Source organism: Oncorhynchus keta, chromosome 1 (genome assembly GCF_023373465.1).
Source record: "Oncorhynchus keta strain PuntledgeMale-10-30-2019 chromosome 1, Oket_V2, whole genome shotgun sequence".
Classification (NCBI taxonomy): domain Eukaryota; kingdom Metazoa; phylum Chordata; class Actinopteri; order Salmoniformes; family Salmonidae; genus Oncorhynchus; species Oncorhynchus keta.
Genome location: NC_068421.1, coordinates 89,403,493 through 89,429,671, shown reverse-complemented (window position 1 = coordinate 89,429,671; position 26,179 = coordinate 89,403,493). Strand labels below are relative to the sequence as shown.

The window sequence follows — 26,179 nt, the reverse complement described above, 5'->3', positions numbered from 1 at the left end:
GAACAGAGAGGAGTAGAGTAGAACAGAGAGGAGTAGAGTAGAACAGAGAGGAGCAGAGTAGAACAGAGAGGAGTAGAGTAGAACAGAGAGGAGTAGAGTAGAACAGAGAGGAGTAGAGTAGAACAGAGAGGAGCAGAGAGGAGCAGAGTAGAACAGAGAGGAGCAGAGTAGAACAGAGAGGAGTAGAGTAGAACAGAGAGGAGTAGAGTAGAACAGAGAGGAGTAGAGTAGAACAGAGAGGAGCAGAGAGGAACAGAGTAGAACAGAGAGGAGTAGAGTAGAACAGAGAGGAGCAGAGAGGAACAGAGAGGAACAGAGTAGAACAGAGAGGAGCAGAGAGGAACAGAGAGGAGCAGAGTAGAACAGAGAGGAGTAGAGTAGAACAGAGAGGAGCAGAGAGGAACAGAGAGGAACAGAGTAGAACAGAGAGGAGCAGAGAGGAACAGAGTGGAGCAGAGTAGAACAGAGAGGAGTAGAGTAGAACAGAGAGGAGCAGAGTAGAACAGAGAGGAACAGAGAGGAGCAGAGTAGAACAGAGAGGAACAGAGAGGAGCAGAGTGGAGCAGAGTAGAACAGAGAGGAGTAGAGAGGAGTAGAGTAGAACAGAGAGGAGCAGAGTAGAACAGAGAGGAGCAGAGTAGAACAGAGAGGAGCAGAGAGGAACAGAGAGGAGCAGAGTAGAACAGAGAGGAACAGAGAGGAGCAGAGTGGAGCAGAGTAGAACAGAGAGGAGTAGAGTAGAACAGAGAGGAGCAGAGTAGAACAGAGAGGAGCAGAGTGGAGCAGAGTAGAACAGAGTGGAGCAGAGAGGAACAGAGAGGAGCAGAGTAGAACAGAGAGGAGCAGAGAGGAGCAGAGAGGAGTAGAGTAGAACAGAGAGGAGTAGAGTAGAACAGAGAGGAGCAGAGTAGAACAGAGTGGAGCAGAGTAGAACAGAGAGGAGCAGAGTGGAGCAGAGAGGAGCAGAGTAGAACAGAGAGGAGCAGAGTAGAACAGAGAGGAGCAGAGTGGAGCAGAGTAGAACAGAGTGGAGCAGAGTGGAGCAGAGTGGAGCAGAGTAGAACAGAGAGGAGTAGAGTAGAACAGAGAGGAGCAGAGTAGAACAGAGAGGAGCAGAGTAGAACAGAGAGGAGCAGAGTGGAGCAGAGTAGAACAGAGTGGAGCAGAGAGGAGCAGAGAGGAGTAGAGTAGAACAGAGAGGAGTAGAGTAGAACAGAGAGGAGCAGAGTAGAACAGAGTGGAGCAGAGTAGAACAGAGTGGAGCAGAGTAGAGCAGAGAGGAGCAGAGTAGAACAGAGAGGAGTAGAGTAGAACAGAGAGGAGCAGAGAGGAACAGAGTGGAGCAGAGTAGAACAGAGAGGAGCAGAGAGGAACAGAGTGGAGCAGAGTAGAACAGAGAGGAGCAGAGAGGAACAGAGTGGAGCAGAGAGGAGCAGAGTAGAACAGAGTGGAGCAGAGTAGAACAGAGTGGAGCAGAGAGGAGCAGAGTAGAACAGAGAGGAGCAGAGTAGAACAGAGAGGAGCAGAGAGGAGCAGAGTAGAACAGAGAGGAGCAGAGTAGAACAGAGTGGAGCAGAGTAGAACAGAGTGGAGCAGAGTAGAACAGATTGGAGCAGAGTAGAACAGATTGGAGCAGAGTAGAGCAGAGATGAGTAGAGCAGAGATGAGCAGAGTAGAGATGAGTAGAGCAGAGATTAGTAGAGATGAGCAGAGATGAGTAGAGCAGAGATGAGTAGAGCAGAGATGAGTAGAGCAGAGATGAGTAGAGCAGAGATGAGTAGAGCAGAGATGAGTAGAGTAGAGATGAGTAGAGCAGAGATTAGTAGAGTAGAGATGAGTAGAGTAGAGATGAGTAGAGCAGATATGAGTAGAGTAGAGATGAGTAGAGCAGAGATGAGATGAGTAGATATGAGTAGAGCAGAGATTAGTAGAGATGAGCAGAGATGAGTAGAGCAGAGATGAGTAGAGCAGAGATGAGTAGAGCAGAGATGAGTAGAGCAGAGATGAGTAGAGTAGAGATGAGTAGAGCAGAGATTAGTAGAGATGAGTAGAGCAGAGATTAGTAGAGATGAGTAGAGCAGAGATGAGTAGAGCAGAGATGAGTAGAGTAGAGATGAGTAGAGCAGAGATGAGTAGACATAAGTAGAGATGAGTAGAGTAGAGATGAGTAGAGTAGAGATGAGTAGAGTAGAGCAGAGATGAGTAGAGTAGAGATGAGTAGACATAAGTAGAGATGAGTAGAGTAGAGATGAGTAGAGTAGAGATGAGTAGAGTAGAGATGAGTAGAGCCGAGATGAGTACAGCAGAGATTAGTAGAGCAGAGTAGAGATGAGTAGAGCAGAGATGAGTAGAGCAGAATAGAGATGAGTAGAGCAGAGCAGAGATGAGTTGAGCAGAGATGAGTAGAGCAGAGTAGAGATGAGTAGAGCAGAGTAGAGATGAGTAGAGCAGAGAAGAGATGAGTAGAGTCGAGATGAGTAGAGCAGAGTAGAGCAGAGATGAGTAGAGCAGAGTAGAGCAGAGATGAGTAGAGCAGAGATGAGTAGAGCAGAGATTAGTTAGGTAGAGATGAGTAGAGCAGAGTAGAGATGAGTAGAGTAGAGATGAGTAGAGCAGAGATGAGTAGAGCAGAGATGAGTAGAGTAGAGATTAGTTAGGTAGAGATGAGTAGAGCAGAGATGAGTAGAGATGAGTAGAGATGAGATGACTAGAGCAGAGATGAGTAGAGCAGAGATGAGTAGAGCAGAGATGAGTAGAGTAGAGATGAGCAGAGATGAGTAGAGCAGAGATGAGTAGAGCAGAGATGAGTAGAGCAGAGATGAGTAGAGCAGAGATGAGTAGAGTAGAGATGAGTAGAACAGAGATGAGTAGAGTAAAGATGAGTAGAGCAGAGATGAGATGAGTAGAGCAGAGTAGAGATGAGTAGAGCAGAGATGAGATGAGATGAGTAGAGCAGAGTAGAGATGAGTAGAGATGAGATGAGTAGAGTAAAGATGAGTAGAGCAGAGATGAGATGAGTAGAGCAGAGTAGAGCAGAGATGAGTAGAGCAGAGATGAGTAGAGCCGAGATGAGTAGAGCAGAGATTAGTAGAGCAGAGTAGAGATGAGTAGAGCAGAGATGAGTAGAGTAGAGCAGAGTAGAGATGAGTAGAGCAGAGTAGAGATGAGTAGAGCAGAGTAGAGATGAGTAGAGTAGAGATGAGTAGAGCTGAGATGAGCAGAGAAGAGATGAGTAGAGTCGAGATGAGTACAGCAGAGTTGAGTAGAGATGAGTAGAGCAGAGTAGAGCAGAGTAGAGATGAGTAGAGCAGAGATGAGTAGAGCAGAGATGAGTAGAGCAGAGTAGAGTAGAGATGAGATGAGTAAAGATGAGTAGAGCAGAGATGAGTAGAGTAGAGATGAGTAGAGCAGAGATGAGATGAGTAGAGCAGAGTAGAGATGAGTAGAGCAGAGATGAGTAGAGCAGAGTAGAGTAGAGATGAGATGAGTAAAGATGAGTAGAGCAGAGATGAGATGAGTAGAGATGAGTAGAGCAGAGATGAGTAGAGATGAGTAGAGCCGAGATGAGCAGAGTAGAGATGAGTAGAGCAGAGATGAGTAGAGCAGAGCAGAGATGAGTAGAGCAGAGAAGAGTAGAGCAGAGTAGAGATGAGTAGAGCAGAGTTGAGTAGAGATGAGTAGAGCAGAGATGAGTAGAACAGAGAAGAGTAGAGATGAGTAGAGTAGAGCAGAGATGAGATGAGTAGAGCAGAGATGAGTAGAACAGAGAAGAGTAGAGCAGAGGTGAGTAGAGTAGAGCAGAGTAGAGCAGAGATGAGCAGAGCCGAGATGAGTAGAGTAGAGATGAGATGAGTAGAGTAGAGATGAGATGAGTAGAGATGAGCAGAGTAGAGATGAGTAGAGCAGAGATGAGATGAGTAGAGCAGAGATGAGATGAGTAGAGATGAGTAGAGCAGAGTAGAGATGAGTAGAGCAGAGTAGAGATGAGTAGAGTAGAGATGAGTAGAGCAGAGTAGAGATGAGTAGAGCAGAGTAGAGATGAATAGAGCAGAGATGAGATGAGTAGAGATGAGATGAGATGAGATGAGATGAGTAGAGTAGAGATGAGTAGAGTATAGATGAGTAGAGCAGACATGAGATGAGTAGAGCACAGATGAGATGAGTAAAGTAGAGCAGAGATGAGCAGAGTAGAGTAGAGCTGAGAGGAGTAGAGTAGAGATGAGTAGACCAGAGTAGAGATTAGTAGAGCAGAGATGAGTAGAGCAGAGTAGAGTAGAGATGAGATGAGTAAAGATGAGTAGAGCAGAGATGAGATGAGTAGAGTAGAGATGAGTAGAGCAGAGATGAGTAGAGATGAGTAGAGCCGAGATGAGCAGAGTAGAGATGAGTAGAGCAGAGATGAGTAGAGCAGAGCAGAGATGAGTAGAGCAGAGAAGAGTAGAGCAGAGTAGAGATGAGTAGAGCAGAGTTGAGTAGAGATGAGTAGAGCAGAGATGAGTAGAACAGAGAAGAGTAGAGATGAGTAGAGTAGAGCAGAGATGAGATGAGTAGAGCAGAGATGAGTAGAACAGAGAAGAGTAGAGCAGAGGTGAGTAGAGTAGAGCAGAGTAGAGCAGAGATGAGCAGAGCCGAGATGAGCAGAGCCGAGATGAGTAGAGTAGAGATGAGATGAGTAGAGTAGAGATGAGATGAGTAGAGATGAGCAGAGTAGAGATGAGTAGAGCAGAGATGAGATGAGTAGAGCAGAGATGAGATGAGTAGAGATGAGTAGAGCAGAGTAGAGATGAGTAGAGCAGAGTAGAGATGAGTAGAGTAGAGATGAGTAGAGCAGAGTAGAGATGAGTAGAGCAGAGTAGAGATGAATAGAGCAGAGATGAGATGAGTAGAGATGAGATGAGATGAGATGAGATGAGTAGAGTAGAGATGAGTAGAGCAGACATGAGATGAGTAGAGCACAGATGAGATGAGTAAAGTAGAGCAGAGATGAGCAGAGTAGAGTAGAGCTGAGAGGAGTAGAGTAGAGATGAGTAGACCAGAGTAGAGATTAGTAGAGCAGAGAGGAGTAGAGCAGAGTAGATCAGAGAGGAGTAGAGCAGAGCAGAGTAGAGTAGAGTAGAGCAGAGAGCCACACGAAACCAAAAATAGGTTTTGGGTGACTGTCTGAGGGTGGAGTATTAAGTTGTGTATTGACCACTTTTTGCTAGAGAATGTGTGCATTTGCTTGTGTGTTCATTTGTGCAAGTGTGTGTGTGTGTTCATGTGTGCGATTCTCTGTGTGTGTCCCTTGCTCTTTGAACTGCAGGTCAGGAATGCATCTGTTCTCTGCATGGAGTCTGCTGAGTTAGGGTCTGTACATTCTCAACACGTCCAGAAGCCCATAGCAGAGTAGAACAGAGAGGAGCAGAGTTGAACAGAGAGGAGCAGAGTAGAACAGAGAGGATCAGAGCAGAGCAGAGAGGAGCAGATTAGAGCAGAGAGGAGCAGATTAGAGCAGAGAGGAGCAGAGTAGAGCAGAGAGGAGCAGAGTAGAGCAGAGAGGAGCAGACACACACACGTCTCTACTTCTATACCTCTGTAGCTCTATACCTCTAGCTCTCTACCTCTATAGCTCTATACCTCTATACCTCTATAGCTCTATACCTATATACTTATATAGCTCTATACCTCTATACCTCTATACTTCTATAGCTAACAAGATAATTATAATAGGGTATGTGTCTCTGTTGTACCCCTCTCTCACCCACCCAGGGCCTGTCTCTGTTGTACCCCTCTCTCACCCACCCAGGGCCTGTCTCTGTTGTACCCCTCTCTACCCCTCTCTCACCCACCCAGGGCCTGTCTCTGTTCTACCCCTCTCTCACCCACCCAGGGTCTGTCTCTGTTCTACCCCTCTCTACCCATCTCTCACCGACCCAGGGCCTGTCTCTGTTCTACCCCTCTCTACCCCTCTCTCACCCACCCAGGGCCTGTCTCTGTTCTACCCCTCTCTCACCCACCCAGGGTCTGTCTCTGTTCTACCCCTCTCTACCCATCTCTCACCGACCCAGGGACTGGCAGCTTTGACATCACTAGAAACAGAGAGTGAATTGATGTCTTCATCTAATGAACTGTCAATGTTACCACAAAAACCTACTTACTTTTGTTTCCTTCTTCAATTAAAACTTAAAGCAAGCTGCACCTGAAATAGACAGAACGAGTCCAAACTAAATGAAGCATACCTCAGTGTTTGTCTCAGGTCTGGTATCTTGACCATGCTACTGAATGTGCTGCGGTTGTGAAGGAATTTGTCCTACAAGTAATCATTTTTCTCTCGCTCTCCTTCTGTCTCTCTCCTTCTCTCTCCTTCTCTCCCTCTCCTTCTGTCTCTCTCCTTCTCTCCTTCTCTCTCCTTCTCTCTCCTTCTCTCCCTCTCCTTCTGTCTCTCCTTCTCTCCCTCTCCTTCTCTCTCCTTCTCTCCCTCTCCTTCTGTCTCTCTCCTTCTCTCCCTCTCCTTCTCTCTCCTTCTCTCCCTCTCCTTCCGTCTCTCTCCTTCTCTCCTTCTCTCTCCTTCTCTCCCTCACCTTCTGTCTCTCTCCTTCTCTCCTTCTCTCTCCTTCTCTCACTCTCCTTCTGTCTCTCTCCTTCTCTCACTCTCCTTCTGTCTCTCTCCTTATCTCCTTCTCTCTCCTTCTCTCACTCTCCTTCTGTCTCTCTCCTTCTCTCACTCTCCTTCTGTCTCTCTCCTTATCTCCTTCTCTCTCCTTCTCTCCCTCACCTTCTGTCGCTCTTCTTCTCTCCCTCTCTTTCTGTCTCTCTCCTTCTCTCTCTCTCCTTCTCTGTCTCTCTCTCTCTCTCTCTCTCTCTCTCTCTCTCTCTCTCTCTCTCTCTCTCTCTCTCTCTCTCTCTCTCTCTCTTCTCTCGTTCTCTCCCTCTCCTTCTGTCTCTCTCCTTCTGTGGTCCTTCTGTAGCTCAGTTGGTAGAGCATGGCGCTTGTAACGCCAGGGTAGTGGGTTCGATTCCCGGGACCACCCATACGTAGAATGTATGCACACATGACTGTAAGTCGCTTTGGATAAAAGCGTCTGCTAAATGGCATATTATTATTATTATTATTTCTGTCTCTCTCCTTCTCTCTCTCTCCTTCTGTCTCTCTCCTTCTCTCCCTCTCCTTCTCTCTGTCTCTCTCCTTCTCTCTCTCTCTTCTCTCTTTCTTCTCTAATTCTGTACGCCATCATTATCTATTTCTATTTTTCTCTTTCCTGATCTCCTCTCCTTCTCTCCTTTCCTGCTCTCCTCTCCACAGAGCCTTTGACCTCTGTAGAACCTCCTCCCTCTCCCTCTAAACAGGGCAGTGGAACCTGCCTCAGAACATCATCCACCCCTCGGCCGCGACCGGGAGACCCATGTGGCGGCACACAATTGTCCCAGCGTCGCCCGGGTTAGGGGAGGGTTTGGCCGGCAGGGATGTTCTTGTCCCATCGCGCACTAGCGACTCCTGTGGCGGGCCAGGCTCAGTGCACGCTGACACTGTTGCCAGGTGTACGGTGTTTCCTCCGACACATTGGTGCGGCTGGCCTCCAGGTTAAGTGGGCGTTGTGTCAAGAAGCAGTGCTGCTTGGCTGGGTTGTGAGAGGACACATGGCTCTCGACCTTCGCCTCTCCAGAGTCTGTACGGGAGTTGCAGCGATGAGACAAGACTGTAACTACCAATTGGAAACCACGAAATTGGAGGAGATAAAAGGGTGTAAAATCAAAATCAAATCAAAGAAAACATAGACGTAGAACTAAAAGAAGAAACATTACTAGTGTGTTTCCAATAAACTAAATATGTTGCTCAACAAATAACAAATGAAACTGATCTACCTCCATCTATACAGTTCTATATTTGTTAAAAACATTTTAACACATTAAATAGCGTCATAACAGAAGACTGCTCTCTGCAGATAAGAAAACACACGTCCCAACACGTTATTTAAAATAACATTGTACCATCTTCTAACAAGCTTTACGTTTTAAGACTAAGTATTACCACACTGAGGCAGTCACAACAGTTTGGACATCGGCGTCCATCTCCATTTCCTGTTGTTCAGTTAGTTACTGTGGACGGATGAAGCTGAAGGCAAGACGTTGGAGAGCGGGTTAGCTGAGGCCAGGCAGACAGAGGGCTAACGAGTCTAAGACAAGAGTTAAACTAACTGGATTATCAACCAGGCCAGCAGACAGGAACCACTCCCCTCCACGGCCTTCACCTCTCCAGACCTTAGTCCCATAATCCCCCTCTTTACAGAGAGGCTGAAGCGCTAAATGACCTTAATTAGGTTGGTTGCTCTCCGTGATGGCCTTATCTGGGACCCGACATGATCAGGGCTTAGGCTCCATCCCAAATGGCACCCTATTCCCCATATAGTGCACCACTTAGTGCCATAGGGATCTTGTCAAAAGTAGTGCAGTATATGGGGAATAGGGTGCCAGTAGGGACAAACCATTTGGTTATAAAGCCTTTTAGGTCATTGAATGTAGGCTAAATCCTACTACACCCTACGAAAGCAACTTGTTGTCGTCGGGCACACTGTCCAGTCCAGTGTGTCTGATAAGGATGTGGCGAGACCCATTTGTGACTATTACAACGGTCGGCCATTGTGTTTCTGAACAGACACGCGTGTGTGATTGTGTTGTGTCGTGGAGTTACCTGGGTCACCCTATCTGTCTGGGCTCAGTGATGACGGGATCGTTTGGCTGTTGGCGATGTGGGTGTCATTACACGCGTGGGCGAGAGCACAAAGCGGACGTGATGGGTCATTTTAAATCGACGGCGGAGAGGAAATCTCTGACCCCTCTATAGTGCTCTGCCCTGGCAGGCTGTCAGGGTATTGTAACCTTACAGGGAGAGAACAGAGAGGGTACAGGGAGAGAACAGAGAGGGTACAGGGAGAGAACAGAGAGGGTACAGGGAGAGAACAGAGAGGGTACAGGGAGAGAACAGAGAGGGTACAGGGAGAGAACAGAGAGGGTACAGGGAGAGAACAGAGAGAGTACAGGGAGAGAACAGAGAGGGTACAGGGAGAGAACAGAGATGGTACAGGGAGAGAACAGAGAGGGTACATGGAGAGAGAGAGGGATAGCCTGAGAAATAAAGGAGCAGGGAACAGCCGGTGATCTCTTTATACGGCTTAGCAGGACAATTTATTTAAATGAGATACGGATGCAGAGAGTAAATGAGGTGACCTTCAACCCTAGGGTCATTGCCCTCTGTGTGTGTGATTGACAGCCTCTGTTATTGTGTAATAATGGCAGGGGGACTTGTTCCCAGGCATCTACAGATCCCCTGTTTCCTCAATCTGTTCACAGATCATTTTTGATATATCCCTTATGCAAAGCAAACACACTTCGTATACACATTTCCTGCATTAGATCGTTACACCAGGATTATATTAAACTTGTCCTTTTTTTAAAAAATAGATTCAATATGTCTTTCAGTAGCATGATTTCATTCCAAACCAAGGAGATAAGTTCATTCAATAATTAAAAACAGTCATTGTGAAACACATTCCAGTTGATGTAAATACATGATCATCAGCTGGACCCTATCATACAGACGCTGGGTCCTGAGACTGTAGAGAAATCACACATTACTATAATGACATAAGCACATGATGTTTACTGTAACAACGCTATAGACATGGGTGAGTGCATCAATATCTCCTTCTCTTTTCCCCCTTCTCGTGAAATCTTTTGCCAGGAAAGCAGAGTCAACCAGAGGTTAGAACCTGGATTGAGACCCTTTGATGAGCTGGAGGCAAACGCACAGCAGTGAGAACGAGAGAGAGAGAGACAGAGACAGAGACAGAGACGGGGGAGACAGAGAGAGAGGGTGGAGAGAGAGAGGGAGAGAGAGAGAGAGGGGGAGACAGGGAGAGAGGGTGAGAGGGTGGAGAGAGAGAGGGGGAGACAGAGAGAGAGAGAGGGGGAGAGAGACAGAGAGAGAGAGATTGGAGGAGAGAGGGAGATAGAGAGGGATAGACAGGGAGAGAGAGAGAGAGCGAGAGAGAGAGAGAAAGAGAGACAGAGAGAGAGAGAGAGAGCGAGAGAGAGAGAGAAAGAGAGACAGAGAGAGAGATAGCAAAATGGAATGATAATTGTATACTATGTTCTAATAGCAGCTATTATAACAATGGTCATTAAGACACAGGGAGACCCAGGGAGACCCAGGGAGACACAGGGAGACACAGGGAGACACAGGGAGACCCAGGGAGACCCAGGGAGACCCAGGGAGACCCAGGGAGACACAGGGAGACACAGGGAGACACAGGGAGACCCAGGGAGAGGGGAACAGGGCAGCAGATCCACCCTGATGACCCCTGCTGCCACAGAAGGCAAGCTCAGGCAAGAGTCAGGGTAGCAGGGGCTCACCTCCTAGTCTGTCCCCCTGAACCCTCCATTCAGAGGTTGACACAACAGCCAGGCACCGCTGTGACCTGGTGGGTGTGACACTCAACCTTTGCCTTAACCTCCTGACCGCTGGTCACAGCTGCAGCTGTCCAGACGCCTCAGACAGGGCAGAGGGGGAGAGAGGGAGTTGAATGAAGAGAGGACGGGAGAGGAGAGAAGGAGATAGTGAATGAGATGGAGGGCGGGTGGGGCATGAAGAAGGAGAAAGATGAAGAGAGGGAAAAGGAGAGGGAGAGAGCATGAGAGGAAGAGGGAAGAGAGAGATAAAGGTTGTGAAAAAGCACCAGAAACAAGACAAGCGGTGAGCGTGGACACATCAGACCTCATCACCTCTCCACTGTCAGATCAGAGGAGCAGGGCCAGGCTTCATAGAGTCAGGCTGTGTGGGAAAATAACCCTTGACCTCAGGGTCAAATCCTAACCAGGCTCAGATGCTTACAGCTCTCTGGATCTGAGCATGTGGATAATGCTGCCATTTTCTTTAATGAAGATAACACATCATCGTCTCTATATGGCCAGAATGGAGGCAGGGCTGGCAAGAGTAGTTGCCTCTAACCACAGATCAAGGATCAGATTATTTGATCATCAGTCCAATCCTTACTTGGCTTCGTACTACCATCCTGATTCTGCAAGTTTAGTAAAGTAGATTAGTAAAGTAGATTAGTAAAGTAGATGAGTAATGTAAAGTAGCTTAGTAAAGTAGCTGTAGTAAAGTAGGGATAGTAAAGTAGGTGTAGTAAAGTAGATTAGTAAAGTAGATTAGTAAAGTAGATTAGTAATGTAAAGTAGCTTAGTAAAGTAGGTGTAGTAAAGTAGCTGTAGTAAAGTAGCTTAGTAAAGTAGGTGTAGTAAAGTAGGTGTAGTAAAGTAGATGAAGTAAAGTAGGGATAGTAAAGTAGATGTAGTAAAGTAGGGATAGTAAAGTAGATGTAGTAAAGTAGGGATGGTAAAGTAGCTGTAGTAAAGTAGATTAGTAATGTAAAGTAGCTCAGTAAAGTAGCTGTAGTAAAGTAGCTGTAGTAATAAGGTAGCGGTAGTAAAGTAGCTGTAGTAAAGTAGATATAGTAAAGTAGGTGTAGTAAAGTAGGTGTAGTAAAGTAGATGAAGTAAAGTAGATGTACTAAAGTAGGTATAGTAAAGTAGCTATAGTAAAGTAGTGGTAGTAAAGTAGGTGTAGTAAAGTAGATGAAGTAAAGTAGATGTAGTAAAGTAGGTATAGTAAAGTAGAGGTAGTAAAGTAGGTGTAGTAAAGTAGATGAAGTAAAGTAGATGTAGTAAAGTAGGTATAGTAAAGTAGCTATAGTAAAGTAGTGGTAGTAAAGTAGATGTAGTAAAGTAGGGATGGTAAAGTAGGTATAGTAGATGTAGTAAAGTAGCTATAGTAAAGTAGTGGTAGTAAAGTAGATGTAGTAAAGTAGCTATAGTAAAGTAGCTATAGTAAAGTAGCTATAGTAAAGTAGGTATAGTAAAGTAGGTATAGTGAATTTAGATGTAGTAAAGTAGCTATAGTAAAGTAGTGGTAGTAAAGTAGATGTACTAAAGTAGCTATAGTAAAGTAGGTATAGTAAAGTAGATGTAGTAAAGTAGGTATAGTAAAGTAGATGTAGTAAAGTAGCTATAGTAAAGTCGATGTAGTAAAGTAGATGTAGTAAAGTAGTAGTAAAACATATTTTATGTAAACTCCCGAGATCAGGATGGTATAGTACGAGGCTAATCCTAACTCTCAAATCCCAAATTCATCCGAACCATTTTGGATTATAATATCTGACCCTGTACCAGAAGTTAGGACCAATGTCCCCAGAAGCTGACCTCAGCTCAGTCAGAGTACAGTCTCCTCCCTCCTGCACTCCATGGCCTCCAGCGTGGCCTTCAGGGCCCCGATCTGGGTCATGTGACGATCTGACATTGCTGACACCTGACTCTCCAGCCTCCACAGCTTCTCCCTGTACTTCCTGCGAGCGTTCCGGTACGACCCTGTGGCCTTGCTGCAAAACAGAGACCGATGGCTGTCAGAGCCACTCACAAAGTTTATTGATTGATTGAATTGATTAGCTAATTAAAAGTTACAGGATGCTCTAGCTGGAGACAACATTATAAAACAGAGAAAGATGTACAGAGTCAAGCGAACCGGATTTAACTCCAGCCCCAATCTAGCTAACATCTGACTCCACTTATCAGCTGCACATCAAGACCTTGAATAACTGAATCAGGTGTTTTAGTGTAGGGATACAGCAAGAAACCTGCACACCCACTCACTCTCTGTATGTCAAAGAGATACTACAGAGAGCGAACTGGAAGTAGTCATAGAGGTAAGTAGTGGACAGGAAGTGGTCATATAAGTAGGAAGTGTGTTTCCTGGTTACCTGTGAGCTTGTGCGAGCCGAGCCATCTGCTCATCGTTGCCTCTCCTGCGAGAGGCGCTGTCGGAGAGAACCAAGTCCAGAGACTCCCTCACCGCCGACACTCTCCTCTTCAGCACCTGCTCCCTGGGAGACCACAGCACAGGGTTGACTTTACTGTTCCACAAAGCTTCCTAGTGGATGTGGTACTTCATTCCCCTCAACATGACCACCCAGCCCCATTACTGCAAGTAAGGCAGGGTGCATTTTTAAAGTATTTGAACAAAGCCTGAGGCACAACAAAACACTCTCTCTCAATTCCACACACACCCAACTTCAAGGACCCTCAGTGCCAATCTGGAAGGTATAACCCCATGTAAACCCCAGCAGACAGCCATTAACAATTTACATCATCAGTCTGCATTTCTGCTGACAGCGTTCCTAAGCAACAGTCTAACACCCGGCAACAGATGCCCTGAGAGATGGCCTGTATGGGCTGAGGTGATTGTGATCAGCTGAATACCTCTTTGTAAGTACACACACATACACACATACACACACACACCTTCTCATACACACACACACACACACACCTTCTCATACACCTTCTCATACACACACACACACACACACACACACACACACACACACACACACACACACACACACACACACACACACACTACAGAATGCCTTTTGTTTAAGATACATGCTCAATGCAAGTAATGCTAGTACCCCATGATGATAAACATGCCTTTAGGGTATAGTCAGTTAAGGACTTATTTTCTCGGTTATACGTTCTATATTCAATGTAAAGTACCAAAACTATATGGTCTACAAACAGATAGGCCTTCAGGGAAGGTTGTGAGATGGCGGAGAGACACAGCTAGTTTGGATCCCTGAACCCGTCTCTGGGAATTGTGTTCCTCAGAGTTCTATTTGTCCTCAGTGTTCTGAGAATGTCCCTTAGAGAACATTCCAGATCAGTAACATTTGGGTGATGTTACTTTAACCTTGATTCATGGAGCAATTTTTATTTGACATTGTTTGGAACATTTCTGTAACTTCACACTTGACTTCAAAGTTGTGTCATCTTAAAATGTTATCTCATAACCTGGAAATCGTATGAAAATATTCCCTTATATATATATATATATTTTAAGTGTTTCTGACCGTTGCAGGACAGCCTGTAGCTCTCGAAGGATGGCACGGTTTTGAGGCCCAGGGATGTCTCCATCGTTGCTTAGCTTATCCTCGTTCTCAGAAGTCCTCTGGAACACACAACAGACAAATAGATGACAGGTAATTAGATCCTCATTAGCTCCTAGCGTGCTAAGCTGTATATCCCTCTGATGCAATGTGGTGTCCTAGGTCGTCTACAATAACGGCGACAGAAACACATTGGGCCTGTGTCATTGGGCCTTGTGTCATTGGGCCTGTGTCATTGGGCCTTGTGTCATTGGGCCTTGTGTCATTGGGCCTGTGTCATTGGGCCTGTGTCATTGGGCCTGTGTCATTGGGCCTGTGTCATTGGGCCTGTGTCATTGGGCCTGTGTCATTGGGCCTTGTGTCATTGGGCCTTGTGTCATTGGGCCTGTGTCATTGGGCCTGTGTCATTGGGCCTGTGTCATTGGGCCTTGTGTCATTGGGCCTGTGTCATTGGGCCTGTGTCATTGGGCCTGTGTCATTGGGCCTTGTGTCATTGGGCCTGTGTCATTGGGCCTGTGTCATTGGGCCTGTGTCATTGGGCCTTGTGTCATTGGGCCTGTGTCATTGGGCCTGTGTCATTGGGCCTGTGTCATTGGGCCTTGTGTCATTGGGCCTGTGTCATTGGGCCTGTGTCATTGGGCCTGTGTCATTGGGCCTTGTGTCATTGGGCCTGTGTCATTGGGCCTGTGTCATTGGGCCTGTGTCATTGGGCCTGTGTCATTGGGCCTTGTGTCATTGGGCCTGTGTCATTGGGCCTTGTGTCATTGGGCCTTGTGTCATTGGGCCTTGTGTCATTGGGCCTGTGTCATTGGGCCTGTGTCATTGGGCCTGTGTCATTGGGCCTTGTGTCATTGGGCCTGTGTCATTGGGCCTGTGTCATTGGGCCTTGTGTCATTGGGCCTGTGTCATTGGGCCTTGTGTCATTGGGCCTGTGTCATTGGGCCTGTGTCATTGGGCCTGTGTCATTGGGCCTGTGTCATTGGGCCTGTGTCATTGGGCCTGTGTCATTGGGCCTTGTGTCATTGGGCCTGTGTCATTGGGCCTTGTGTCATTGGGCCTGTGTCATTGAGCCTGTGTCATTGGGCCTGTGTCATTGGGCCTGTGTCATTGGGCCTTGTGTCATTGGGCCTGTGTCATTGGGCCTGTGTCATTGGGCCTGTGTCATTGGGCCTGTGTCATTGGGCCTTGTGTCATTGGGCCTGTGTCATTGGGCCTGTGTCATTGGGCCTGTGTCATTGGGCCTGTGTCATTGGGCCTGTGTCATTGGGCCTTGTGTCATTGGGCCTGTGTCATTGGGCCTTGTGTCATTGGGCCTGTGTCATTGGGCCTGTGTCATTGGGCCTGTGTCATTGGGCCTGTGTCATTGGGCCTTGTGTCATTGGGCCTTGTGTCATTGGGCCTGTGTCATTGGGCCTGTGTCATTGGGCCTGTGTCATTGGGCCTGTGTCATTGGGCCTTGTGTCATTGGGCCTTGTGTCATTGGGCCTGTGTCATTGGGCCTTGTGTCATTGGGCCTGTGTCATTGGGCCTGTGTCATTGGGCCTTGTGTCATTGGGCCTGTGTCATTGGGCCTTGTGTCATTGGGCCTGTGTCATTGGGCCTGTGTCATTGGGCCTGTGTCATTGGGCCTTGTGTCATTGGGCCTGTGTCATTGGGCCTTGTGTCATTGGGCCTGTGTCATTGGGCCTTGTGTCATTGGGCCTGTGTCATTGGGCCTTGTGTCATTGGGCCTGTGTCATTGGGCCTTGTGTCATTGGGCCTGTGTCATTGGGCCTGTGTCATTGGGCCTGTGTCATTGGGCCTGTGTCATTGGGCCTTGTGTCATTGGGCCTGTGTCATTGGGCCTGTGTCATTGGGCCTGTGTCATTGGGCCTGTGTCATTGGGCCTGTGTCATTGGGCCTGTGTCATTGGGCCTGTGTCATTGGGCCTTGTGTCATTGGGCCTTGTGTCATTGGGCCTTGTGTCATTGGGCCTTGTGTCATTGGGCCTGTGTCATTGGGCCTGTGTCATTGGGCCTGTGTCATTGGGCCTGTGTCATTGGGCCTGTGTCATTGGGCCTGTGTCATTGGGCCTGTGTCATTGGGCCTGTGTCATTGGGCCTGTGTCATTGGGCCTGTGTCATTGGGCCTGTGTCATTGGGCCTGTGTCATTGGGCCTTGTGTCATTGGGCCTTGTGTCATTGGGCCTGTGTCATTGGGCCTTGTGTCATTGGGCCTGTGTCATTGGGCCTGTGTCATTGGGCCTTGTGTCATTGGGCCTTGTGTCATTGGGCCTGTGTCATTGGGCCTGTGTCATTGGGCCTGTGTCATTGGGCCTGTGTCATTGGGCCTTGTGTCATTGGGCCTTGTGTCATTGGGCCTGTGTCATTGGGCCTGTGTCATTGGGCCTGTGTCATTGGGCCTGTGTCATTGGGCCTTGTGTCATTGGGCCTTGTGTCATTGGGCCTGTGTCATTGGGCCTGTGTCATTGGGCCTGTGTCATTGGGCCTTGTGTCATTGGGCCTGTGTCATTGGGCCTGTGTCATTGGGCCTGTGTCATTGGGCCTGTGTCATTGGGCCTGTGTCATTGGGCCTGTGTCATTGGGCCTTGTGTCATTGGGCCTTGTGTCATTGGGCCTGTGTCATTGGGCCTGTGTCATTGGGCCTTGTGTCATTGGGCCTTGTGTCATTGGGCCTGTGTCATTGGGCCTTGTGTCATTGGGCCTGTGTCATTGGGCCTGTGTCATTGGGCCTGTGTCATTGGTCCTTGTGTCATTGGGCCTTGTGTCATTGGGCCTTGTGTCATTGGGCCTTGTGTCATTGGGCCTGTGTCATTGGGCCTGTGTCATTGGGCCTGTGTCATTGGGCCTGTGTCATTGGGCCTTGTGTCATTGGGCCTTGTGTCATTGGGCCTTGTGTCATTGGGCCTGTGTCATTGGGCCTGTGTCATTGGGCCTGTGTCATTGGGCCTGTGTCATTGGGCCTTGTGTCATTGGGCCTGTGTCATTGGGCCTGTGTCATTGGGCCTTGTGTCATTGGGCCTGTGTCATTGGGCCTGTGTCATTGGGCCTGTGTCATTGGGCCTGTGTCATTGGGCCTTGTGTCATTGGGCCTGTGTCATTGGGCCTGTGTCATTGGGCCTGTGTCATTGGGCCTTGTGTCATTGGGCCTTGTGTCATTGGGCCTTGTGTCATTGGGCCTTGTGTCATTGGGCCTTGTGTCATTGGGCCTGTGTCATTGGGCCTGTGTCATTGGGCCTGTGTCATTGGGCCTTGTGTCATTGGGCCTGTGTCATTGGGCCTTGTGTCATTGGGCCTTGTGTCATTGGGCCTTGTGTCATTGGGCCTGTGTCATTGGGCCTGTGTCATTGGGCCTGTGTCATTGGGCCTTGTGTCATTGGGCCTTGTGTCATTGGGCCTTGTGTCATTGGGCCTTGTGTCATTGGGCCTGTGTCATTGGGCCTGTGTCATTGGGCCTTGTGTCATTGGGCCTTGTGTCATTGGGCCTTGTGTCATTGGGCCTTGTGTCATTGGGCCTGTGTCATTGGGCCTGTGTCATTGAACTCATGACTTCGGTTAAAGTTAAAGGATGCGATTAAGGGGGAATTCCCAGAGCAGGGTTTGAACCTGCTACACAACAGATGCAAAGCATTGGTAAGATGTTGTGATTCTACAGTAGACAGACAGACAGGCAGTCAGTTACATAGACAGGGAGGGAGGGGGGAGGGAGGGAGGGAGGGAGGGAGGGAGGGAGGGAGGGAGGGAGAGAGAGAGAGGGAGGGAGGGAGGGAGGGAGGGAGGGAGGGAGGGAGGGAGGGAGAGGGAGGGAGGGAGGGAGGGAGGGAGGGTGGGAGGGAGGGGCTACCCATCTATTATTTATAATTTGTTGGTACGTTGTTTGTTGTTTAAACAATAGAAAACATACACATGTAAACAGCATAGAGACGCACACGAACATCAACAACATCACACCTGCCCAGACCCACCTGCTCACACCCTCATCTCCAGCACCTGCATCAATCTCCGCCACATGACCTCAAACTGCACCAGTTTGTGTCTCTGTCGCCCACAAACTTTCAACATTTAGATAATAAAGCATGTGACCTGTCCGTTGTGTTAACGATGGAGGATTGGTTGATACGTGTTATATTTATATACACGTGTTTTCCCAAGATGATTGACGAGAAATTCAGATTTTAAATCATCTCCGTATGTCTAATAAATCGCTGTGTTTATTTCATGAAAACAACTCGAAATATATATGTTTTATACTGTATTTCCCTGAACCTCCTTTTGAAATGCTCAGTCTGATTCTGTGGGTGTTGGTACATTTTCACAACTCTTAGTACAAAACTCATAACAGATCCTTAAAAGGGCAGTTATTTCAAGACTATAAGCTGATTTTCAATGGACTAAGTACAACACACACAATTATAAAGGCGCATTTCTATCAAACGTTTCATCTAGAAATACACAGTTCACATTACAAGACATATGAAGTAATTATTTTAAGTCATTTCCTTTCGCAAAGCTCACATTACTTTTTATATAATTGTCTTGTCGTTTGTTAAAATGCATTTTACTATGACTTTATAATAATTGATGAATAATTTAGTAGTTTGCCTACCACAGATTGAGAACTACATAATGAAAATGTATGTTTATAAAGATATATGCTGTAATGTGTTGTTATGATATTGACGAGATGAGATGCACTGCACGTTACAAATGGCCTGTACAGTAAACATGTATCCAACATGAAGTTACTGGTGTCGGGTTTCACACTGCTTTACTAAAATTGCATTGGCCAATACTGTACTGTAACACCATAATATATGTCATTTACATAGCAGACACTTTATCCAAAGTGATGACAATACATTGTCCTATTTGACCCCAGTGGGAATCGAAACCACAACTTTGGCGTTTCTACTGCTATGCTCTTACTAATTGAGCCAGACAGGTCCAATACAATATGGTAAAATATAAATATAGGATTACTATAGATGTGAAAGGATCATGTTTTCCATCCCCAATGAGCCACCCTCCTTCTGGCCATTGATGAGGCACGCGATGATGACATCAATTCAGACCAATATCAAGCTTGGATTCACCAAGCTAACCCTTCCACTAACTGTAACCCTGTTAGCTAACCCTTCCACTAACTGTAACCCTGTTAGCTAACCCTTCCCCTAACGGTAACCCTGTTAGCTAACCCTTCCACTAACGGCAACCCTGTTAGCTAACCCTTCCCCTAACCTTAACCCTGTTAGCTAACCCTTCCCCTAACGGTAACCCTGTTAGCTAACCCTTCCACTAACGGCAACCCTGTTAGCTAACCCTTCCCCTAACCTTAACCCTGTTAGCTAACCCTTCCCCTAACGGTAACCCTGTTAGCTAACCCTTCCACTAACGGCAACCCTGTTAGCTAACCCTTCCCCTAACCTTAACCCTGTTAGCTAACCCTTCCCCTAACGGCAACCCTGTTAGCTAACCCTTCCCCTAACCTTAACCCTGTTAGCTAACCCTTCCCCTAACGGCAACCCTGTTAGCTAACCCTTCCCCTAACCTTAACCCTGTTAGCTAACCCTTCCCCTAACGGTAACCCTGTCAGCTAACCCTTCCACTAACGGTAACCCTGTTAGCTAACCCTTCCACTAACGGCAACCCTGTTAGCTAACCCTTCCACTAACGGTAACCCTGTTAGCTAACCCTTCCCCTAACGGTAACCCTGTTAGCTAACACTTCTACTAACTGTAACCCTGTTAGCTAACCCTTCCCTAACGGCAACCCTGTTAGCTAACCCTTCCCATAACGGTAACCCTGTTAGCTAACCCTTCCACTAACGGTAACCCTGTTAACTAACCCTTCCCTAACTGTAACCCTGTTAGCTAACCCTTCCACTAACTGTAACCCTGTTAGCTAACCCTTCCACTAACGGTAACCCCGTTAGCTAACCCTTCCCATAACGGTAACCCTGTTAGCTAACCCTTCCCCTAACTGTAACCCTGTTAGCTAACCCTTCCCATAACGGTAACCCTAATATAATAATAATAATAATATATGCCATTTAGCAGACGCTTTTATCCAAAGCGACTTACAGTCATGTGTGCATACATTCTACGTATGGGTGGTCCCGGGAATCGAACCCACTACCCTGGCGTTACAAGCGCCCTGGCGTTACAAGCGCCATGCTCTACCAACTGAGCTACAGAAGGACCACAACCCTGTTAGCTAACCCTTCCCTAACTGTAACCCTGTTAGCTAACCCTTCCACTAACTGTAACCCTGTTAGCTAACCCTTCCCTAACTGTAACCCTGTTAGCTAACCCTTCCCCTTTTATTTATTTAAATATTTTTATTTCACCTTTATTTAACTAGGTAGGCTAGTTGAGAACAAGTTGTCATTTACAACCTCGACCTGGCCAAGATAAAGCAAATCAGTGCAACACAAACAACAACACAGAGTTACACATGGAATAAACAAGCGTACAGTCAATAACACAATAGAAAAAAAAGAAAGTCTATATACGGTGTGTGCAAATGGCATGAGGCAATAAAAGGCAATACATTGGCCATAGTAGCAGTGATTACAATTTAGCAAATTAACACTGGAGTGACAGATGATGTGCAAGTAGAAATACTGGTGTGCAAAAGAGCAGAAAAGTAAATAAAAACAGTATGGGGATGAGGTAGGTAGATTGGATGTGCTGTTTACAGATGGACTATGTACAGCTGCAGCGATCGGTTAGCTGCTCAGATAGCTGATGTTGAAAGTTAGTGAGGGAAATATAAGGCCCCAGCTTCAGCAATTTTTGCAATTCGTTCCAGTCATTGGCTGCAGAGAACTGGAAGGAAAGGCGGCCAAATGAGGTGTTGGCTTTAGGGATGATCAGTGATATACACCTATTGGAGCGCGTGCTACGGGTGGGTGTTGCCATCGTGACCAGTGAACTGAGATAAGGCGGAGCTTTACCTAGCATAGATGACCTGGAGCCAGTGGGTCTGACGACGAATATGTAGTGAGGGCCAGCCGACTAGAGCATACAGGTCGCAGTGGTGGGTGGTATAAGGGGCTTTTGTGACAAAACGGATGGAACTGTGATAGACTGCATCCAGTTTCCTGAGTAGAGTATTGGAAGCTATTTTGTAAATGACATTGCCGAAGTCGAGCATCGGTAGGATAGTCAGTTTTACGAGGGTATGTTTGGTGGCGTGAGTGAAAGAGGCTTTGTTGCGAAATAGGAAGCCGATTCTAGATTTAATTTTAGATTGGAGATGTTTAATATGAGTCTGGAAGGAGAGTTTACAGTCTAGCCAGACACCTAGGCATTTGTAGTTGTCCACATATTCTAAGTCAGAACCGTCCAGAGTAGTGATGCTAGTCGGGCGGGTGAGTGCGGGCAGCGAACGGTTGAAAAGCATGCATTTGGTTTTACTAGCGTTTAAGAGCAGTTGGAGGCCACGGAAGGAATGTTGTATGGCATTGAAGCTCGTTTGGAGGTTAGTTAACACAGTGTCCAAAGAAGGGTCAGATGTATACAGAATGGTGTTGTCCGCGTAGAGCTGGATCAGGGAATCACCCACAGCAAGAGCGATATCGTTGATATAGACAGAGAAAAGAGTCAGCTCGAGAATTGAACCCTGTGGTACCCCCATTGAGACTGCCAGAGGTCCGGACAACAGGCCCTCCGATTTGACACACTGAACTCTGCCTGAGAAGTAGTTGGTGAACCAGGCGAGGCAGTCATTTGAGAAACCAAGGCTGTTGAGTCTGCCGATAAGAATATGGTGATTGACAGAGTCGAAAGCCTGGGCCAGGTCGATGAAGACGGCTGCACGGTACTGTCTTTTATCAATGGTGGTTTTGATATTGTTTAGTACATTGAGCGTGGCTGAGGTCCACCCATGACCAGCTCGGAAGCCGGATTGCACAGCGGAGAAGGTACGGTGGGATTCAAAATGGTCAGTGATCTGTTTGACTTGGCTTTTGAAGACTTTAGAATGTCAGGGCAGGATGGATATAGGTCTTTAACCCTTTTACCTAACCCTTGCCCTAACCTCAACCCTTTTAGCTAACCCTTACCCTAACCTTAACCCTGTTAGCTAACCCTTACCCTAACCTTAACCCTGTTAGCTAACCATTCCCCTAACCTCGACCCTTTTAGCTAACCCTTGCCCTAACCTTAACCCTGTTAGCTAACCCTTCTCCTAACTTTAACCATTTTAGCTAACCCTTCCCCTAACTTTAACCATTTTAGCTAACCCTTGCCCTAACCTTAACCCTGTTAGCTAACCCTTCCCCTAACCTTAACCCTGTTAGCTAACCCTTCCCCCAACCTTAACCCTGTTAGCTAACCCTTCCCCTAACCTTAACCCTGTTAACTAACCCTTCCCCTAACCCTTTAAGCTAACTCCAAAACTTAACCGTAACCCTGACCCCTAGCCTAGCTAACGTTAGCACCTAGCTAGAGTTTGTTTCACAAATTCGTAACATATTGTACATTTAGCAAATTCGTAACATATACAAATTGTATTCATCAAGGATCTCTCTCTTTGTACTTTGCTCCGTTCATCTTTGCCTCGATCCTGACTAGTCTCCCAGTCCCTGACGCTGAAAAATGGTACCCTTGTTTCTCATGGTCTGAGAGTCCTTTAGGTGCCTTTTGGCAAACTCCAAGCGGGCTGTCATGTGCTTTTTACTGAGGAGGCGCTTCAGGCTGGCCACTCACCATAAATGCCTAATTGGTGGATTGCTGCAGAGATGGTTGTCCTTCTGGAAGGTTCTCCCATCTCCACAGAGAAACTCTAGAGCTCTGTCAGAGTGACCATTGGGTTCTTGACCAAGGCCCTTCTCCTCAGATTGCTCAGTTTGACCAGGCAGCCAGCTGTAGGAAGAGTCTTGGTGGTTCCAAACTTCTTCCATTTAAGAATGATGGAGGTCACTGTGTTCTTGGGAAACCGCCATGCTGCAGAAATGTTTTGGTACCCTTCCCCCAGATCTGTGCCTCGACACAATCCTGTCTCAGAGCTCTACGGACAATTCCTTCGACCTCATGGCTTGGTTTTTGCTCTGACGTGCACTGTCAACTGTAGGACATATAGACAGGTGTGTGCCTTTCCAAATCATGTCCAATTAATTTAATTTACCACAGGTAGACTCCAATCAAGTTGTAGAAACATCTCAAGGATGATCAATGGAAACAGGATGCACCTGAGCTCAATTTAGTCTCATATCAAAGGATCTGAATACTTACGTAAATAAGGTAGTTCTGTTCTTTGGTTTTAATACATTTACAAACATTTCTAAAAAACCTGTTTTCGCTTTGTCATTATGGGGTATTGTGATGTCATTATGGGGTATTGTGATGTCATTATGGGGTATTGTGTGTAGATTGCTGAGGATGTATTTTTATTGAATCAATTTCAGAATTAGGCTGAAACGTAACAAAATGTGGAAAACGTCAAGGGTCTGAATACTTTCCAATGGCACTATACATACAGATTAATACAAAATGCTCTGAGACCAGTTTGGAGTTTTGTACTAAGAGATTTGAAAATGCCCCACACACTTGCGAAAACATCACCAAAGTTATTGAAAAAAAAACATGAAATATATTTACATACACAGCCCTGATTGGTGGATAGGATCGTCTAGAAACTCAAGCACCTTCTCCGCTTACCCCTTCAAAGTAGGAGGATACATATGCAAGTAAAAGATGATCAGATCAGATTGTGATGTCCTGCTACCTGGTGTTCTGTCCTGTCCTGTCCTCTATCTCTTCAGTGAGGCTCTCAGGTGGTTAGGTTAAGTTAGGGTTAGGGTTAGGGTTGGGGTTGCTATCTGCTGTTCTGTCCTCCTGTCCTCTATCTCTTCAGTGAGGCTCTCAGGTGGTTAGGTTAAGTTAGGGTTAGGGTTGGGGTTGCTATCTGCTGTTCTGTCCTCCTGTCCTCTATCTCCTTAGCGAGAATCTCAGGTGGTTAGGTTAGATTCCAGTTAAGGTTAGGGATAGGTTAGGGTTGTTACCTGCTGTTCTGTCCTCCTGTCCTCTATCTCCTCAGCGAGGCTCTCAGAGATCAGGGCTCCAGCTGCATCCTGGGCCTTCTGGGCCATTAGACTCCAGTCCAGACACCTCCGCTCCTTCTCCGTCAGACGGATTAAACCTCGCAGCTCTGACATCTCCTCCTGTATAATATATCATATATAGATCATATAATAATATATTCCCTTCAGCAGACGCTTTTATGCAAAGCATCTTGTCTTACAGTCAGTCAGTCTTACATGTTTTACCTATGGGGGGTCCCGGAATAGAACCCACTATTGTGACAATGCAAGCGTCACACTCTACCAACTGGGATAAAGAGGTTCACAAAGACAAGACATGAGCAAATAGTCAATCTCAGACATGTCCTGAAGAACACACTAGTCGTTAGTAAATGATTCCTTTTGGGTCAAGACTATAAATATTGTTTTTTGTTTTTTTGTGCATCAGAGGAAGCTTCCAAAGGGCTCACAGCATTATAAAAACTGTGTTAAGACAAGCACTAATGTAGACTCAATCGGTCCATCCAGAAATATCTGTCTAGAAATATCTGTCTGGAAATATCTGCCTCTATAAATAGTTTGGCCTCTCCTGGCTATATGCAAATGAGGATGAATTTAGCAGCCTTCTGAATTTAAACAACTCAATTAGTCTTTTGAAATGATTATTCTGATTCCACACCATGGTTCTGGGCTATGCTCATTACACTATGATTATTCTGATTCCACACCATGGTTCTGGGCTATGCTCATTACACTATGATTATTCTGATTCCACACCATGGTTCTGGGCTATGCTCATTACACTATGATTATTCTGATTCCACACCATGGTTCTGGGCTATGCTCATTACACTATGATTATTCTGATTCCACACTATGGTTCTGGGCTATGCTCATTACACTATGATTATTCTGATTCCACACCATGGTTCTGGGCTATGCTCATTACACTATGATTATTCTGATTACACACCATGGTTCTGGGCTATGCTCATTACACTATGATTATTCTGATTCCACACCATGGTTCTGGGCTATGCTCATTACACTATGATTATTCTGATTCCACACTATGGTTCTGGGCTATGCTCATTACACTATGATTATTCTGATTACACACTATGGTTCTGGGCTATGCTCATTACACTATGATTATTCTGATTACACACCATGGTTCTGGGCTATGCTCATTACACTATGATTATTCTGATTCCACACTATGGTTCTGGGCTATGCTCATTACACTATGATTATTCTGATTCCACACCATGGTTCTGGGCTATGCTCATTACACTATGATTATTCTGATTCCACACCATGGTTCTGGGCTATGCTCATTACACTATGATTATTCTGATTACACACTATGGTTCTGGGCTATGCTCATTACACTATGATTATTCTGATTCCACACCATGGTTCTGGGCTATGCTCATTACACTATGATTATTCTGATTCCACACCATGGTTCTGGGCTATGCTCATTACACTATGATTATTCTGATTACACACTATGGTTCTGGGCTATGCTCATTACACTATGATTATTCTGATTCCACACCATGGTTCTGGGCTATGCTCATTACACTATGATTATTCTGATTACACACTATGGTTCTGGGCTATGCTCATTACACTATGATTATTCTGATTCCACACCATGGTTCTGGGCTATGCTCATTACACTATGATTATTCTGATTACACACTATGGTTCTGGGCTATGCTCATTACACTATGATTATTCTGATTCCACACCATGGTTCTGGGCTATGCTCATTACACTATGATTATTCTGATTCCACACCATGGTTCTGGGCTATGCTCATTACACTATGATTATTCTGATTCCACACCATGGTTCTGGGCTATGCTCATTACACTATGATTATTCTGATTACACACCATGGTTCTGGGCTATGCTCATTACACTATGATTATTCTGATTACACACCATGGTTCTGGGCTATGCTCATTACACTATGATTATTCTGATTACACACTATGGTTCTGGGCTATGCTCATTACACTATGATTATTCTGATTCCACACCATGGTTCTGGGCTATGCTCATTACACTATGATTATTCTGATTCCACACCATGGTTCTGGGCTATGCTCATTACACTATGATTATTCTGATTACACACTATGGTTCTGGGCTATGCTCATTACACTATG

At 46.3% G+C, this 26,179-nt stretch overlaps 1 protein-coding gene across 5 annotated transcripts in view; it reads right to left on the bottom strand.

The window, feature by feature from the left end:
* Positions 1 to 26,179, bottom strand: part of ushbp1 (Usher syndrome 1C binding protein 1) — a 40,125-nt gene that overhangs the window by 1,249 nt on the left and 12,697 nt on the right. For 2 of the 5 annotated variants that reach the window (XR_008065497.1, XR_008065498.1), the window contains exons 11-15: positions 23,982 to 24,140; positions 13,941 to 14,038; positions 12,792 to 12,914; positions 12,238 to 12,413; positions 6,138 to 6,178 (exon numbers count right to left, since the gene is read on the bottom strand). Coding sequence is in view for 3 of the 5 variants with exons in the window: in XM_052464390.1 (XP_052320350.1) it covers positions 12,248 to 12,413; positions 12,792 to 12,914; positions 13,941 to 14,038; positions 23,982 to 24,140 (546 nt within the window). In the remaining 2 variants the exon portion in view is untranslated. Of the gene's footprint in view, positions 1 to 6,137; positions 6,179 to 9,135; positions 12,414 to 12,791; positions 12,915 to 13,940; positions 14,039 to 23,981; positions 24,141 to 26,179 lie in introns of those variants that run through there. The other 3 variants (XM_052464389.1, XM_052464396.1, XM_052464390.1) reach the window with 2 other exon arrangements.